Source organism: Sinohyriopsis cumingii, chromosome 16 (assembly GCF_028554795.1).
Source record: "Sinohyriopsis cumingii isolate HCF-2022 chromosome 16, ASM2855479v2, whole genome shotgun sequence".
NCBI classification, from domain to species: domain Eukaryota; kingdom Metazoa; phylum Mollusca; class Bivalvia; order Unionida; family Unionidae; genus Sinohyriopsis; species Sinohyriopsis cumingii.
Window position 1 is genome coordinate 72268438 of NC_142976.1, and position 19947 is coordinate 72288384.

Here is a 19947-nt window from a genome sequence, read left to right on the forward strand (position 1 = left end):
ATCTGAGGTCCTGAATATTATAATGCAGAAAAAATTCAAATTCATTAATTGTTTTAAAAATCTGATAAGATTAACTTTACTGGGTCTTCTTGCAAGCAGCAGCACAGATGTCTCAGCAGATGCAAGAATCCACGTCCTAAGTAAAGAAAGTCCCAGGTTTGAGCTGAGGTCTGGCCAAATATTTTCTTCCCTGTGAGACCTGATGACAATTGTCTGGTCATATACAAAGACCTCTATCTTTTAGAAAATAAATTTATGATCAATCTTCATAGGCCTGCTTGATCAATCAGATGCCATCCAATGGAAAATAATTCATGGAGGCTGACTGGGAAGCTAGTTCAGATCTCAAAGTTGAAGAACACATGACGTCTATTGTTAACACATTATCAGGACAAGAGATAATATATTTCTTACATTTATCAACATCAGTTTCAATTTCCAATTCTCAAATGCACCTAACTGCCAACCTTTCAGAAAGTGTTTGGTGTTTCTGAAACTCAAAAAGTGTGTTTTGTAGTCCCAAGGAAAGTCTTGTGCATGGCTGGAATACGTAACATGGCACAATTAAGAATAAGACAATCTACTTATAAAACCTAAATTAAATTTCTGGAATATCAGATTGAAACAAAAGAAAATGAACTACATGTTTTCATTGGAACATTTAATACACTTCCAGATAAAAACAATTGGTACATCTGGCATTGTCACATGCTCACATAATCTCATATATTGTTTTTTTTTTTTACGAAGGGAAACAAAACTCTCACCTGTCATAAAGAGAGGACTGAAAGATCATTATGGAGATACAATTATTGATGTGTCTTTTGTCATGTTAAGTGAACATGTCTTTCTTTTGTAAACTTCGTTTATTCTGTTGCATAACTTTTCAGACATAAATCCGTCAAGCTTTTATCCAGACGTGGGGGATTCTTTTCACGTCACATAGATAAAAGGTAAGAATTCTTACAAAAGGTAACATGTTGAAGTTAATTTTCTCGTACTGGTTAATAAAATATAGGTGATGGATGTAAACGTTTTTGGTAAAATAGGACCCTTCCTATAAATTTATAGAAGCGGGTTAAATATAAAAATGAAATATTGTTCTTCGTTGTTTGTTTTGTTTTTGCTATATCAATCGAAGCTTAAGTGTAGCTGAATAAATCTGCAAGAATATTTGTTGCTAAATCATAAATAATATTACAAATCTCCAAGATTTGTAATGGTAAATAAGTCCCACAACTCAGAAAATACTTAATGACGATTCTTGCTAACACTTACTTATTGTTGTCCGGTCTTTTCGTGAGGGAATGTGCGCAAAACACCTGACGATTCTAGCAGTGACTATAGACGTTTCTAGTGCCACTGTTTTCACAACGCAAAGGTATAGAGTTGACATGCCTTATTTTACATATACCATTACTTAATTACCTATAAAGCTTCCTTGGTGAGCAGAAATTTCGGCTGTAATAGTATCACTTTTTGTTTTTTCTCATGCACTGTTAAACAAAAGCCCCTCGAAGGGACTTAGGTTCTACTGACTGAAACAAGAATTTTGTTTTCTTTTTAAATGCCAAGTGTTCAAACAATTGTTAGTATTAAGCAATAACAATATTTTCGAATTAGTCTCTCTAGCAGCCATATTGGATGCAAGAACTGCATTATTTTTATTTAGCACCAACTAGGCATGATTACATTCTTTACGTGAACAATCGTGTGAATATAGCCATGTATTCAGGACGAGTGGCGATAAGAAGATTTTTAAGCTGACTACCATGTTGGCTATGTTGTATGTGAGATCTGCATCATTTTCATTGAAGCCCAACTTGACACCATAAGATGTCATATGCTGAGACCCCCATTTCAATAAAACCTTTCACTTGGGGCAAATAGCGACAAGATTCCAAGATGGCTGCATGGTAGCCATATTGGCTGTAAGCTCGGTACCATTTTTAATTAGACCAATGTAAAAGTAGTTTCCAATTACCAGGTCGTGACCCGAGTCAGGGTCCCTAGGACGTTCTGGAGGATCGCGGATAATCGCCATGATGTTTTGTAAGGGTAGCAAAACTTATCAAAAGTTGGAAACTGATCGTGAGGCTTAGAACAAATTATGTTTTTAGGGTCGAGGCCAAAGAAAACGTCTTGTGAAAACCCCAAGTCTATGTTGTTGTTGTTGTTGTTATGGGGTTTAACGCCATTTTTCAGCACAAGATAGGCTATGCATGGCGGCCAGTATTAATAGTGGAGGAAGAACCCGGGAAAACCCCGGGAAGAACCACAGACCCACGAGAAGCTACTGGCAAGCTTTCTCACATACCCGCATTGGCCGAATCCTAGAGTCGAACCCACGCAGACAGAGGTGAGATGGCAGTGATCCGTAACGGAGAGCGCTTTAGACCGCTCGGCCACTCAGGCCCCCCCCCCCCAGTCGATGTGGTTTTCTGTACAAAAACATCTTGTTGAATGATTCAAGCGGGAACATATAGAACACAAAACTGAACGAAAATAAGTGAAGAATAATATATATTATGGCGTCATACTTTGTGATGATAGTATAGTAATAATCAATAGGCATCTCCTCATGATTTCATGTATAATATAACGTATACAAACGACCTATGTAGTGATAAGCTAAATGCAATACTATATGATGAGGTAGTAAAATGTGAAGTGCAAACCACAGTGTCCTTCTTAGCCCTAAAAGTTATATCACAAGTACAAAAGTAAAGAACATTCCTAATTAATTCATGTGGTTTTGCGAATGGAATTCAAAAATGAATGCACTGATGTGCTAGTACTCTCAAATGTGCTAATGTGCAAACAGTCTTGTTTTATCTAAATGATGTAGTCCAAAATGTCCCTTAATGAATTCACAATAACTTCCAAAATAGTGATTGAGCATTTTGAATTCCAGAGAATAAATTGAATAAATAAATCCTCTCAAATTAAAACTGAACCCAAAAATGAGTCGTCTTCCACTTTGGATGTTAAGATAAAAATGAATTATTCCAATACAATCAATCTTAATATAAAAAAATTAAGTCACAAATTGAGAACCAGGACGAGGGTCATAAATTAATTTCCAGAACATTATAAGTTATAAAAAATCTTATATAGATCCCTACTAATCTGTCATCATAAAAGAAATTTCCAACAAACTGTAAACATAATTAGTTTTTAGAAAAGTCGAAGGTCAGAACGAAGGTAGTATTCAACACTCAAACCTAGTAAACATGTCTATCCTACATGATATTACGCATATAGGCCCAACTCCTACCCTAAATTTTGGATTAAAGTCCATCACAAAATACAATAATGATCAAAAGCCAACGCACAATACAAAATAAATATACATAACATTATTTATGCAAGGTGCATAAAGCCTTTCGGGTCGCGAACTTCATGCGAATGCCTAACCCACGCCAGATGATATTTAAGTCACTGTGATCTTCTGTTGTAAGGGTGTGGCACTAAGTGAGATGGATACTATCAACTATTTTGAATGTTCTGGCACGAATATAGTATGGAAAATAACCCTGAAACACAATTAAGCCATGGCCAATGTAATATTCGTCATCCTGTCAAGTTTCATGAATCCAGATATAAAGGTAATTATACAGTGTGCAAAAACCTCAGTTAAATGCAAAAACGCAACCTAAAAATAAAATACTTGCATGTGCAAAGATAGCATCTTTAGCCCCCTTCCACAGGGATAAATGCCATGAAACCCCCTTCAAACGTTTGCCTCCGACCAAAGAAGAAAGAATGGACAAGATGCAGTGCTGATGTACATATGAATATTTTTTTATGTGCAGGCGCCGGGGTGGTGTGTGGCTCTAGGAGGAGGAAGGGTAGTACAATAGAACTCTACTTCATAGAGGAAAACACTAAAACATAGTTTATGCTGTTTTCTATAAAATAGCGGCATTTGAATGAGATTAATGGAAGTTTAAGTTTCAGCGATTTTTCAATACAGGCAGAAATTACACCTGCTTGGTTTGTAATTATACACAAAATACAAAAAGCTGAATTAACTAAACATTTTATTTTATATTTATAATTTAATGCTGCTTGCTGCTGAGTACAAGAAGTCTTCACTGATCAGCGCATCTCCACGCAAATTAAAAGTTAATAATTTATGATTTTCTTAGGGACTTTAAGCTGACTGATTCACTTAGTGTAATAATACCTAATGTGACAAATTGCTCTGTATTGCCAGAAATTCATTTGCTAAAAATAAACTGGTTCCTTGAAACTTGTGGCATTCATTTGACCAAATTTTACTGTATGACACTCATGACTACAGGGTTCGAATTTAACACAAAGTTCACTATAGCCAGAAGGACTTGTATACGGAGAAATTTACTAGTCCTGCCAAATCTTTACTAGTCCTGTCCAAAAACAATGTCACACACTTGTATTGAGATTAACAACAATATTATTTCATAAATAGCATTATCATACGAAAAGCGGAGGTACAGCAGTATAAATCCTGTTTCAACTCATCAATCAATCAATTCACATTTCTTGTTTCAGAAGATAATCTGGATCCAATTCCAGAAAGGGATCCAGGTGTCCTTTCTTGCCCTCCACCTACACTCTGGGTCCATATGGGGTTTGTTCTGGTCTCCTTACCCGTCTCCCTGAAACATTCCACAAGTATATTGCTGGTGATGGATCTTTTATTGGAATATCTTTTGTATGGAACATTATAAAGCGTAGGTCGGACAGAACCCAAGGTCGCAAACATGATCTCCAGTCACTCTTCACCATTTTTCATCTCTGAGAAACCCCTCTCAGCATCAGCAGAGTGGGCTGGGATTGTCAGGATAAGGTCAATCAATGCCAGAATATTATTGCAGTCAGCAGCACATGATTTTACAACTGTGGGCCAAGTCAAAGCATAGATGTCTTTGTAACTGCAAGATAACAGAATACATTAAGAAATTGTTAATATGAATAAATTTACATAAAGACAAATGTAATGTCGATACTTAAATAATGTTTATATTGAATTGTTTTTAAAAGCTTTCTTTATTTCTTTAAATGGTTACCTTTTGTAATCAAGATACTATGCTAAATAAAGAATTTTTAATAAATCTGGCATCAATGATGTTACTTGTATTATTTTATATAGATATTTAAATATACACCTACTTGCTGTAGACCAAGCTCTTTAGTATATCCCATTCCAATTCCACTGCATCAGCATTGTGTCTTGCAGCATTAATGACAGTTTGGACAGAAGTGATATAACATGTCATGAGCAGGTTCTCTCATTATTTTCAATACACCTTTGTCCTTTCCAAGTGCATCTGATGTCGCTGCTTTCTGTTAAGGAAGCTGATAACAAATATAACTTTTGATGAAAATCTAACATTACTTCTTAGTTTAAAAAATATAGACGAATCAATATAATATGGATAAAATAGAAATAAGCAGTAGTAATAAACGTACCCTTTTAATATATTACAAGTTTTAAAAAAAAGCAATTTGTACAACTAAACTTTGTACAATTAAACTTATGAATGGAACGTATTTTCATGTGATAAGTTGTTACATTACAATTCAACTGCATTATATGCGAGTGACAGAGCCTTTTATTTAAAGCTGCATTTTATATTTTCAATGGGTATTTAAATTTTAAATTAAATTTTAATACCTGTTCAAGGTGGTTCTTGATGGATGCATATCCTATATAGAAGCTGTCAACAGCACTCTCAGTGTGCGGTAACCAGCGTGTGCCTCCAACCCTGCTTGGCATCACTGGTGATACATCTAGAGCAGCAAATGACCTCTTTAAATTACTTCTGTTGAGGGGACTGTTGTGGTAGTAATAATACAGTCACATCAAAAGTGTTCATCTTTGTGTAATGGGATATCATTGTCACTATGTCTTTATATGCCAACTCAAGCCGGTGTGCAAAGCAGTGAATACCCTGTAAAGCTAGTTGGATGTTTTCAGTTTAGATAAAACTCCTGCATTTTGGCCCATCATTATACTTGCTCCGTCACTACCAAATGCAACAATGTTATTCTGCCAATTAGTGATTCCAGCATTATCCAGTACAGTGGTGATCACCTTCAGGATCCCGTTAGCAACTGTGTTCTCGACACTATCGATTGACAGGAACGATGATTTCATTCTCCGCCTTTGCAAATTCTTATATATACAATGTCCTCCTCCTGAATTGAACTGTCAGTACAACCGTTGCAAACTAATGCAAGAAACCTTGCTTCATTGACACCTTTGACAAATTTCTGCCTTTCAATTTCAGCCATGTAGTGAGTGAATGTAACAACCTATTTATCATTCCTGTAAGTCTCTCCAACATCAGCTTCTTTCATCTCATCCAGCTGACACATCCATACAAAATTAGTGAAGGGTCTTCTGTTCTTTACGATAGCATGTGCATTTCTAAACAAATTAACGAGCCGGTCAAACACATTCCAATTTAAACTTTCCAAGATCTTACCAGCGGTCGATTCTTCTGGTGGTATATGCATAGCTGCTTTTCTCTCTGAACTCTTTTTGTGTTGCCCACAGCTTTCATGTACTTTTACCATTCGATTTTAAAGTTCGAACAACCCGCCACAAAACAAAATGTTTTCCCTGTGTTTGTTTTTGCGAATTACGTACATCATTTACACCAAATTTACATGCCACGTCTTCTAAAACGTTCGATTACGCTTTTCCCATCATAAAAATCTCTTTTATGCCATTTTCATTCAACTTTTCTTTTTTTTTTTTGAGGTGGCTGAACACCTTCTATAAAACGTCACATTGTGCCTGTCTTATAAGGAGGGAATTGTACCTCGTTTTGAAATACGAGATGTTACAGTATAGCTGACGCGAATTATTTAAAGTAAGAAAAGGAATGGCACAGTGTCCTTTCTATAAGAAAGTAAGAGCAAGAAACACGTTTCAAAACACGTCCCTTTGCCCCTCCCCCTAAAATTAAATGGCCTCTCCCTAACAAAAACTTAACTTCAACGGATGTTCTGCAAGATCAGAGCAGTGGCTATTGTAAACACTTATAAAATATTAACATCAAAAGATAATGTTAATTTCAGCTTGGAAAAGGTGTGTTCCCATCAAACGAAGCCATCTGACTCGCCGCGTTGTATTTAACAGCTCCAATTACGGTCTCATCAGTCGTAAGTTTGGTAATTGTTCATAATTAATCGAACCTCAATGTATTGTTGAAATAATAAGGCTGAATATTTTCAAATCTTAGATGCCTATGCTCAGAGATTTTATTTCCCAACAAATGTACGGCATTCTGCTTGGGTATCTCCACGTGTATTCAATTATTTGTTACTTCTTGTACGGGAAAAAATATAACAACTATTATTAACTTCACAGGAAATATAGTTGTATGGAAAGGATGTATCAGTAACGTAATTGTAATAAATTGATCTAATTCTTATAATTATTTCGATGCAAATGTAAAATATGCAGTTTCTCGTTTGTGACTGTTGGAGCGTTTGGCTAGCAAGCAAAAACAAACCCTTAATTAGAAAAACACGCAAATAAATTTCTTTGAATAGTTTTTGCCGTGTTCTTTTGTGTGGTATATCGCTTTGTAGTTCGTTACTGTGATCGAGTGAATAAAGTGTGATACCACGTCATTTTTTCATTTAATTCGTAATGAGATTAATCAGGATCAATTACCAAACTTCCATTGTTAATGACGGGACCATAAATTTGCGCTCTTAAGCGAAATGCACAAAATCGGATGGCTTCTTGTTATAGAAACGCACCTTTACGAGGCAGAAATTATCTTCATCTTCTCATGCTAATATTTTATAACTGTGTTTACAATGGCCACTGCGCTTTGATTCTACAGAACATCTGCTTCAGTCAAGTCTTTATTAGGGAATAACATAAACAAACGCTGCCTATTGATAGCCGAAACTTACTAGCTCATTGGACTATTAACATTATGAAAATTACTAGTCCGACAGGAAATCTACTAGCCTCGGACTAGCGGACTACCGCTAATTTCAAGCCCTGGACTACTAATAACTAGAACTACATATTCAAGGCATGAGCAATATAACCCCCACCCACAAAAGCTGATGCAATTAAGTTTCAATTTGTTCAAACGTTTTGAACAAATATCACAATTCTACTGGGTACACACAAATGCTATACTTATTTGCAGATGTTATTAATATATCAGCAATAATGGAACACTTAGTTTATACATAGTTAAAAATGTAGCCAAAAAATACCCCCAACAAAACTCGAATCAAGAATAGCAAGAACTAAATTCATAGATCATATTATTTTAATTATCTAATTGTTTAACATGTGAATATAAACAGCAGAGATGCCACTTTCTTCTGTAGTAGAACGTATTTCTTATTTCTATCTTTAATGCAGTCTATTATATTTATTTACTATTTCTCGTATATTTGTGATCATTTTTTAGCTTTTTCATGCATTGACCAACCAACCTTCTACTAAGAATGTATTTTCATAGTTTGTACGACACAATGAATAAAGACGTATTTCATATCCTACAATTAATACAAGAATGTTAATACACCACTATTAATCATTACTCAATACCATTTTACAGAAATAGCAATTTATGGACTTGTTTCAAAAGTGACTATAGAAAAATTAAATATGTGGCCTGCAAACCACAGTAATTAGTGGGGAACAAGTCAAACATTACTTAATCGAGTTCTACTAACCAATAATAAATGTTCCAAATAACTGTATCACTAATATCTGCATCACGATACATACTAAGACAGGGCAGCAGTCTATTAAAACAGAACAATTAGCACCATGCCAATAAACACATTTATGCAGAAAAACAACTAACTGACATACAGAACTTTGTTTTCTTTCTTAAAATCTATACAATTCTAACATTGGTAATACTGTTAAATCCAAAATCTAAGCTTGACTACAGCAACACAAAATACAGCAACTTAACTTCGGTAGAAAAAAAAAGAAATTTCAAAATAGAAATATCATAAAAAATATGGCTATTAAAAGTTGAAAAAATTACCCTAAATTATGAAAGAACGTGCTCTATATTGAGAAGAATTTAACAGAATTATATATATATATATATATATATATATATATATATATATATATATATATATATATATATATATATATATATATATATATATATAAAGTGTGTGTGTGTGTGTGTGTGTATGCGACACACTGCTTGATCGACCACGTGTGTGAGGAAAAAATGCTGTAAACTTTTCACACCCAGATAGGTGATAACATTGTTTTACGCAGCATGAAATTTCTGTTGGACTTTATTCACAGTGTTAGCGGATTACCTATGTAGCATTTGAGAGTATTAACAACTAAGAATGATTCAGGATACTCCCACCTATATACAGGTAATAATAAATATACAAAAAACTATGCTTGTGGAATTATACCGAAAGTTATACAAACGCACCCAAATATCTCAATATAATTCATTCTCTACCCCAACATAGTTTTATTTTTTTTTTAAAATTCAACGTGAATGTGTTATATTATAGAATCCGAATTAAGCACACTGGAAACTGTCGACCTCTATCGCCTTCTACAAAGCAGAAGACCTGGAATCTGACCACTCAAGGCATTTGTGCCACTTGCTGACAATGAACTGTCTCTGAATTCAATAAATTGTCCATCTCCCAAGCTAATAACCTTTACACCATTGACACCGGACCTAGTCGTATCAGGGGTCGATATTACAAGTGTTATGGTATACCAGTTCACCTTCAGAACAACGGGCTCATCGAACAACACTTCCTGTAGTTCTTCCTCCGTTATGGTTATTTGGCGTATTGTCGATACAATAGTACATTTAGATTCATCAATTAACTTTACTTCAGTGTCTGAGACAAATGCAGCGGGATAAAAATGTTCCTGCAGAAACCTATCTCGATACTGAATTTTCATTCCCCCATAAATTACAATACCATGCAGCAAAACTTCCTTTGAACATTTGAAATCTATGGCGTGTAACATCGATCCTGCAGACAAAGTGCCACCAAAGCCTGGAAACCTAATCACTCTTTGTTTTTCTTGAAACCTAGGCTTTCTCTCCGTTTGTATGAATTCTGTATTGTCAAGGCTGCCAGTGCTGAGAAAATGTCGAAGAAAGGACACTTTCTGTTCGGCAGTCAGTATATTGTCTACAGCCACTTTGTCCGCAAAATACTTTCCATCCATCACTGAAAATCTAATTAGATTCATCAATCCACACAGGACTTGCCTAACGTTTTCAGCACTTGCTTGAATATTTTTTCGAGCACATTCATTTCCTGCCCAGTCCTTCATTGCTTCATATACTACTTCTTCTTCTGTCCAAAGTTCGTCCCGACTTATGACCATCTCAACGCAATGGGATGACAAATTTCTGAATGAAGAGTGTTTAAGAACAGAACTTCCATTGTCCATCATAAACTCCAGACATTTACTCCGAAGATCTTGCTCATCTAATGCATCAGCTTGCTGCAGAAGGGTACATACATTATCAACGCTCACTCCCTCTTTCAGGCAGCTTATACACCTGTCAACAAGACTCCTGATGGCATACTTCTTGGCAGCATACAGCAAAGCCATAATGGAGTCTCCATCTGGTTCAAAGGCTTCAAAGTACAGGTACCTATAAAACAATTGCATACAAACATCGTATTACAAGGTATTTTTAAACTATGGTGATTTCCAAAAAAGGCGTGTGTGTGTGTGTGTGTGTGTGTGTGTGTGTGTGTGTCATATTACAGTTATCAGATGATGTGCCAACAAAATTAAATTCTCAGTAGCATTGAATGACATTGTTTCATGCATCTAAAAGAAATTTTTGTCGACAAAGAAGAAGCAATTAATAAATGATTACATACACATTTGTTTTGCTTGCTTTAATTTGTTTTTTTTTTATCAGTCACTGCTATTAATTAGATTATAAGAATCAAATATTAGAAAAGTCACCTCGAAACTTATAAAAATAAACAAGTCTTCTTATTATTACGTTCCTGTCACCTGCAGATAAATGTGCATAATGGAAGATCATATCTTCCACATTTTATTGTTGGTATCTGTCAATGATTGTTATTTTGTGGACTAATTCGCGTTAGTGCGATCCAGTTATGAAACGAAGAACATTTTTCAACATACCTCAGAAGCTGTTCAAAAACCTCTGGCTCAATATCTGGTATGTTTACTGGGCCACGTTCTTGAAGAGGGCCGCACAACATGGCGTAAAATACCGAACTACGGCTAATGAGGACATACTTGTGTGCTGTCACTTCCTGTCTTTGTTTGCCGATGAAGAACGTGATGTCACAAGCCACGTGCTTCTCAAACATGTAGCGATTGCTACTCAGAACATCTCGCTGTGCTTGCCAGTCAGTATCTACTGTAAAGAAGAGAATACATAATTGACCCGATACTCAGTCTTTATAAACAGAACATATAACTACAAGATGCCGTATTGTCCAAACCACACTTAGTGTTTGTGAACATTAAGAAGCTGTTAAGTGTTCTGAATGACCTTAAATTGCTAAATTTCAGCTAATCAAAAGGGGTTCATCTCGAAAGATTTTAAAGCATCCATTCAGTGAAAATTGAAACTGACGAAAGTTTGCTAGCATTTAAAAATGTTTGGTAGTGAAGGTCACCTTCAACCATGCCTTGAAGCCCACATACATTAGAGGTGACGATGCTGTGGAGAATAAAGGATCCTACACATACCCCTACCACGTTTATTTCCGCGTTCAACGCAGTGCTGGTGTACTGAATGCATCAATACATATCAAAGCAGCAGAGGTTTTAGGACAATATGGATGACCGCTCCGGTGGCCTAGTGATTAGAGCGTCCGCCTCAGATGCGGGAGGTCGTGGGTTCGATCCCCGGCCGAGTCATACCAGAGACTTTAAAAATGGTACTAACAGCTGCCTCGCTTGGCGTTCAGCATTAAGAGGTTAGTGTTAGGACTGGTCGGCCTGGTGTCAGGATAATGTGACTGGGTGGGACATCATGCTACATGTCTGCGGCATGATGTCCCAGTGCTAGACATCACTATAAACCGCCACATTGCAGACATCGTAGCTATATGACTGAAAAATTGTTAAAGCTACGTTAAAAATAAAAATCACATCACATCACATCACAATATGGATGAAATTTCTGCTAATGTGGTTTTCGTTATTATTATTTTTGTTGTTGAAATAAAATGATGAACAAAAACAACTGGCAATGAAGCGAGTAAGCTCCGATTGAATGGAATTATTCTGAAACTAAAATATTTGCTATGCTGATTGGAAAATATGTACCGTCATACTGATTAATGAATTGTGAGAAAGAAGAAAAAGAATCCTGGCAGATTATAGACAGCTGTGTTATAGCTTACAAGCATCCCAAACAGATCACTCTACAGAACATTAATGTCACTGGTAAACTACAACTGTACGAGTAGGTTGTACAATATTCATTCTTTTTCTGGTGTTTTCCAAAGCCTGGTTTCTAAGTTTATGATTTTAATGAAACCTCGTGGGTCGATTGCTATTACTACTCTCTTAAAATTGACACAAAACGTTAATAATGCTTTCTAGTTTAATGAGATAATCGTACTTTCACGTTTTTAAGACACATTTACACAAAAAAATAAACCTTTGTCAGTTTTTAAGCAAGATACTCTCTCAGTTTATCTCCATTAATGTTACCCAATCAAATTATCCTGACACCAGGCTGACCATTCGTAACACTAACCTCTTAATACTGAACGCCTAGCAAGGCAGTTGTAGTTCCATTTTTATAAGACTTTGATATGACCCGGCCGGAGTTTGAACCTCGACCCTCCGCATCCGAGGTGGATGCAATAATCACTAGGCCATCTGAGTGGTCATATATTGGTGGAAAATATTCCATGGATAATTTCACAGCACATTATGTCGGGACAGCGTGACAGTTTCACATTAAATTAAATGTATTGTCTAGTCTCGCAATAAATTGTTGACTGCGAGGGATGGAATTTTCTGCTCTGTTTGGGGCAAGAATTGAATTTTAATTAAGATTTGCTCGGTTAATTATTAGGAACAGATAGACGATGATATTAACGCTAGGTCATTTGCAGTTAATGATAAAAGAGTTGAGACAAACCAGGGAAAAGTTTAGGAAGTCTTGGGCCATTTGAAACAGGTGTCATAAGATGGTATGTTCTGTACATGTAATAGTTATTAATAAAGGCGGTCTGGAGAGGATTATTTTGACTTTGATGGAACTGACAATTTTTGCAGTTAAATAAGTAATCCTGATTGGCTAAGATAAACTTTCGGCGTGTGTTCCCAGGCAAAATTCAAGGTTTTAAAGTAGTCTACCGCGCGATATCAGTCAGTCCAAGTTTTTCTGTTGAAAGCTGAAGCTGGCTCCGTGATCAGTAGAAATTACTCTTTTCGTTGAATAAATAGTGTAAGGTTCAAGGGGATTAGGAAATTGGAGTGACCGAAACCACAGAAGGACGGTGGGAATCATGTGTTGATAAGGAAGCGAGGGCTTGGAATGGCACAAAGGTATTGTCTCGATTGCACATAATATATGTTCATTGATGTAAGAGTGTAATTATTTCCTGAACTTATTCATGTTAAATACATAAATAAAGTTTTCTTTAGTGCAGAATTAATTGCTTGCATGCATTGCTTCAAATGTTATATGATTAATTTATTGTACAAATGTCATACAATATTTAATTAATATGAATGGCTTCGAATTTAGTGGATTTTTTTATGTATTCAAAATCATGTATCAAAAGATTTCATGCATTTCTTCCCTCTGCAAATTGTGAGAAGTATAAATATCTGTCTTATATGATTTGTATCATGTATGCTAAGAATTAATTTTGTATGTCTATGTCAATGAATCGCTATTTAGCAAAGTAATGTATTTAGAACCAGGAGTGAAGTCCATTAATGCGTGTGTGCAATTAAGTTGTGAATTCTCTTCAACCGAGAATCGATGGTGTAGCATTTAACATTAGAAGCGTGTGCCGAGAGACATAACTGGTAATGTACAGCACACAGCGGTGTGTGATTGTTTATCTAGATGAGTCTAAATATGTCATGGTTACAGTTAAAAATTCGAGTAACGACTAGAAAGACATTAATTTTCCGACAATAGGCGAACTGATAATAGCTTAGTTCTGCTGACTTTAGACAGACGATATCTGATGCAAAAAAGAGTGGTAATATTGGCTGATCCCAGGAGAAAAGAAAAAAAACTGACACGTATTTAAGTTGGATATTATATGTTTTATTTGAATGAAAAATGGCTCCATAACGTACTGCACAGTGGAAAAGAGCACTGTCTGCAACCAAGAGGCTGATGACCCAGAGAGAGAGAGAGAGAGAGAGAGAAGAAATATGTAAACGCTAACATATCATGAACAGTGATTTGACAAAGACCGAAAGCACCATGTAATGCTGACATGCTGGCAATCTAACTTCGATCAGTCACTCAGTTATATGATAACATTTGTTCTATCAGTATAACAGAATGGCAAAAGGAATTTTGCATAAAGTTTGTAGCTTTTTCTCAGAGTGAATCATTGAAATGTCATGTTCGATTTCATTTTGTTTATGTAATTGGATTTGGTAGAGGAGCATCCTTTTATGATTTGCCTCAAGCAAGCTTGTGTCATCTTATCATTTTTTAATTCTACCGATTTTGTTTCAGTTATGTGAATTGCTCTGTCCGGTCTCCCAGAAATCATTTTACAGCTGCTATATATTAGTTTTTTCCACAATTTATTCGTCTTTTGTCTAATAATATTTGTATCGCTTGCTTGTTAACTTTAAGAAAACCCGTCCAATCGTATATCCTGCCCTGCAAATACATTTCTGGGATACTGACTTTTTCCTGTCCGTCATTTCGTGGGCCCCGAGCTCGTATGTATTATCATACAACACACATTCCACCTCGAGATATGCAGTTATAGATAATCTGACTCTTTTTATCATTTCTGCTATTTGTCCAATTTTTCGTTTTGTTCTGAATTAGATTTCGACACGAAACATCGTTTATAGGAAAACACTAGCATGGTCGGAAGTGCACGGATGAAACATTGTCCATATGTATACATCTGTACAAGGTGACATTAACTTCACATACTGTTCCAACAGTATTTGCAATGTGTGTGTGTGTGTGTGTGTGTGTGTGTGTGTGCATGCCTTAATGGCTTGCCAATCGATATAAGTTGACGGGTCTTGTTGCAGGCAAATGCAAAATTTGCCTATATTGGCACCCTTGTGTTGATTTGGACCTTAAGTTTTTATTTGGGGAATTAAGCTAAAACCTGGTTTTAAATGCTCAGGAAATTATCTTTTCTAATGTTTTCAGTGACGCAGTATTTCTATTACATTTATGTTGCCAATAGAAATTCCCTAAGCAAAAACACTTCTGACTGTAAATGTGCAACAAAGGCAAGCAGCGCAAAGTGTGTAGCTTTCGTGTCTAACCTTACATAAAGATTTGGTTTATATATGTCACATTTTGATTTATTAAACTCCCCTGGGAAAATAAAGAATCGCTTAGATGCAAATGAGATCTCAATGACCACAGATTCCTGCATCGTTCATGCATCCATTTGTATGTAGACTTGACTATTACGAGAAAACAGTACAACACCACACCCTTACACCATTTCATGACCGGAAACTAAAAAGGAACGTTCCATCCAAAGCACATCCAAGGCACAAATGCCTATATTCACGACTAAGCTCCATCCATTTTGTGGTGGCGTGTGCTTATTCTAGATGGTATGTTGAGTTGATACAAAGCGATGAGCGATAAATGCTATAATACTCAGACTTAGGATCGATTCCCAGTAGACGACATACTATAATTCTCTCACTTATAGGATAATATAATTACTGCATCTAATTTCACTTCATATGATAATGCATGTAAGATTAATGGATTGCACTTTCCCTGCTAGGTGAATATTTGTAACTTAAAATAACAACTTCTGTATGCCTTGATTTTATTAAGAGGAATATGTAGTAACCGTTAATCCAGTGGATAGTTAATTACTTGGTTTCTAAACAAGTGTGCCCGCGATGGCTGCAGTAAATCGCGAACCTGGGATCGATTTTCAATAGGGTATGAATAATAATTCTTTACCTGTATGATCTAACGCATTCTCTATGTAATTCTGCTTCATATTACGTGCATTCAGCACTCTCGTTTGAATAGCACCTTCCAGTCAGTTAGGTGAATATCTGTAACTAACAACATCTTTTCATTTCTGTCTGGGGAATCTGGACTGTCAATACATTTCGAGGCGTTACTATTAATTACCTTGTTGTCAAAGGAGTTTATTTTCCTCTCACCCCGCACCATCCGTACAGATATAACCGTATTGGAAAAGTTAAGTGACATTAGATATGTACATACATTAGACGTATCTTTTTCCAACTGGTCCATGAAGTTGGCAGATGTTATTTTATGTGTTACAATTATTCAGACGGCAAACTACACTGCTCGGTATATTTTGGGAGTGGAAGGGCAGCAAAGATCTCGCTAGCATTTGAAAACTAGGAGTCCAGGACTCCCATTTCGGTAAAAATAGGAGTCCTCCATCCCCCCCAAAAACCCATGCGAATTAGAAGTACTATTGGTTGCCACTGAGTTTAGTTTATACATTCATTATAACACCAACATAGCTCTTGTCACAGTGGGACTGAATTTTGTCAATCCAAGGAAGGTCTTATTCCAAGCACTAAGCTACGCATCACACACTTTCTCACACTTAGTTACTATCCCAACCGAACTGTCAATTTAAGCAGCTTTAGCACTCTTCTAAGTTGCCGAGTGGTCTAAAGCGCTTACGGATCACTGCTATCACGCCTTTGTCTGTGTGGGTTCGAGTCTCGGATTCGGCCAAAGTGGGTATGTGAGAAAGCTTCCAGTAGCTACTCGTGGGTCGGTGGTTCTTTCCGGGGTTTTTCCTCTACCATTTATACTGGCCGCCATGTATAGCCTATCTTGTGCTGAAAAATGGCGTTAAACCCTACTACAACAACAACAACAACAACAAAAGTCATTACAATCTTCATCGGTTTGCCGATTAATCCCAAAATACTTATCCAAATTTGCGAATGGCATTTTGTCTAAGTGTCAACATGTCTTGATTCTGAGCTCACGTGCACTGCTTATTCCGCTACACTCGAAGATAAACACAACAATGAAAGTTAAAGTTGTTTATTCGATGTACTCTTATAAATTACCACATGTACTGGCCAGTTTTTGAATTTTGCCGCCCACCTATTACATGCGTATTAATCCGAATATTTCCGAGTACCTTGCAACTTGTGACAAAAACCCGACACATAAACACAAATATAATACGATTGTCCAGAAAATATTTATAAAAATGTACGTTATGCCAATTCCTTGCTTTCCACGGGACCCATTTTTTTTTTTTTTTTTTTTTGTATCGAGAGTCTACCTAGAAATCCACTACTTTCTAATTCAAAGAGGTCACCGATATCCAAATTACTTCATACAAATTCTTTAAGCAAAGACATTATACTTTGGCAAAATCCCGTTTCATATCGTTCACGACCCGTTGCATTATAAACTCTAGCTAAATGGTCAAATTATTTTCCTCCAGTACTCAAGAGATTGACTCGTAATCTAACTTGCTTACCTCCTGCCATCTTGATCGCTTAAGTGGAATGTTGAGGCGTGTTTGATTCAATACATATTTGGAACAAGGTAGATTCTTTGTAACCTGTGTCACTGAATCAGAAACGAGACTCACAAACTAGGAAAGGCGATTATGACGACAGTTGAATTGACTCGAATAGATAATGAAGATAGCGTTGATGAGAGAAGTGGTTGAGTAAAATATACAGTGCTACTCTTTGTCAAAGTCAACAAATACATTGCGCAACTGCATACACACAACTGGGTAGTTAGACTGGTTTCGGGACATTGAAATATATGTCATTCGTAAACGAATTTCTGTTATACCACTTAATATGAATTAGAAAAATGGAGCAGACGTAGTAGTATAGTAAATAACGGGTTTTGGACCACCATGTAAATCAAACGGAAAAAAAATCAATGATCTGTTATTTTGACAAACTGCGAGAACTGAGATTAAAAAATAACTTGATCTGGAAATGACAAACTGGGGACCGGAAGTCGAAATGATGACTGAAATGAACTCAGAAAAGAAAACAAAAACCATTCTTGAAATTCAACAAGCCATAAAAACAAAACCGGGGACAACGCTGATGGTGCTAGAAATCAAACAGAGAACGGAAAGTTCTATCGTAACTCAAATGCAAACAAAAGTGATTGTGAAACAGAGTACGAAAGACTCAAATTATGAAAATGAGTTGTGGGTGCAATCTGGCCCTGGAGTGCAACAACTGAGATTTGGATGAAGATGGGAGCTGGGAAACGCAAGTGTTTCCAGGAATGGAAATTGTTAAGCAATTTTGTCTTAAAACTATAGTAGAAAATAGTTAGAAAAATAGTACAATTAGAATGAAATAATATAAAAAAGTATAAGAGATGTGGCACTATTCCGAGATGTACAAAACTTTTACAAAAAAAGAAGACGCGGAAAACTCAATAATAAAAAACGGTGTTTTTCACTGGAAGCCGATCATACAAAGTTGGAGACAATTTCATGTTTGGTATCGCGACTTTGAGAAAATCGGGGAATATTATCAGGGAAGACCAAACGTGAATGAAATTATTCCTGATTTTTGTCGTCGGAAATTATTAATCGACATTGATAAGAAGCCGCGTGTTGATGAACTCAGAAATTGGTTTTCCAGGTATGGGAAGGTTGAAATCGCTGAAACCAATAAAGGATTTCATGTGACAATTCCTGACCTTGTGGTGGGACTTGATCAACATCGGGGGATTCTTAAAAATATTCACACGGAGAAATTCCCAGGGTGGAAAATTGATCTCGCGGCGGGTATTTACGGAATAAAGTTAACCGGGACGAGATCAAGAACGCTGGGCAGTCTTTGTAAACGATCGTTGGATGGAGTTTCTATGCTGGATTCGCTGATCTGTTGTCGTGAAGATGTCAACGTGGGCGAGCGCAGAAAGAAATACAATGAGAGAAATCAGGATGAAATTCCTGAGAAAGATATTGCTGCGATCTCGGTAGTGTTGACCGGACAACCTGATCAGATTCTGGGTCAAGTCTGTGTGAGCGAAAACAGATATTCTTATAAGCGGGTTTCTGGTCATTTCTGTGTGATTTGTCAGCGGCGACATGGTTACAATTATGAGCGAGGCTACATTGAGGACAAATGTGAGAATTTGTTGATTTATGATTACGATGATTGTTATAAAGTTGTCTGTCCAAGAAATCCCTGAATCGGAAGTATCATTGTGCACAAAGATAGTTTAGAATCACGAATCGATTATTGGTCGACTGGCGGCCGTGATCGTGCAATTGATGAAGTTGCTGCAACGCTAAAAGAATCTGAAAGAGATCCCGGGTACATAAAATATTTACTGGGATGCCCGCGGGGGAATAACCCCCCTGGAGAATTCCCAGCAAGAAATCCTAAAATTGTTTACAATGAGCCGCCAGTTCACATAACCACTAATGGTGTTCCAGGATCAGGTTGTCGGCGGGATGAACTGAAATACAAGGATTATCTAGATGGATCATACTGTGGAATGGGCAAATCTGAGGCAGCATGGGACTCAATCGATGATAATCAGTCAGTGTTGTATATCAGTTACAGAAAAAACATTATCCTCGAGAATTGCTGCGAAATATGGCTGCAAAATATACAATCAGATGACCGGGGATATTGTGTTCAAAGAAGGAGACCGACAACGTGTAGCTGTTCAGGTTGATTCACTGAAACGCGTCAAGGGGAAACCTGATGTTGTTATCGTGGATGAGTTCATGGGGTTCTCAGGCAGTGTT

General features: G+C 36.5%; 1 protein-coding gene and 1 long non-coding RNA gene across 2 annotated transcripts; both read right to left on the reverse strand.

Moving 5' to 3' along the window:
- Positions 1-729: 729 nt before the first annotated feature.
- Positions 730-7732, reverse strand: LOC149780763 (uncharacterized). Its single transcript, XR_016415135.1, has 3 exons — positions 5663-7732; positions 5158-5343; positions 730-4919 (listed from the first exon to the last, which is right to left on the reverse strand). It is a non-coding gene; the product is annotated as an uncharacterized LOC149780763 (long non-coding RNA).
- A 548-nt stretch (positions 7733-8280) lies between these two features.
- Positions 8281-17914, reverse strand: LOC149780764 (BTB/POZ domain-containing protein 6-like). The gene is made up of 3 exons (XM_089937833.1): positions 17683-17914; positions 11156-11396; positions 8281-10646 (listed from the first exon to the last, which is right to left on the reverse strand). The coding sequence occupies exons 1-3, from the start codon at positions 17690-17692 to the stop codon at positions 9566-9568; spliced, it is 1332 nt and encodes a 443-aa protein (XP_089793959.1). The 5' UTR covers positions 17693-17914; the 3' UTR covers positions 8281-9565.
- Positions 17915-19947: the final 2033 nt, after the last annotated feature.

Bases quoted from the DNA above. Each gene is read 5' to 3' on its own strand.
- LOC149780764 (XM_089937833.1), bottom strand. The intron at 10,647-11,155 runs GTATGTTGAAAA...ATTGTTTTATAG, and splicing joins GTTTTTGAACAGCTTCTGAG to GTACCTGTACTTTGAAGCCT.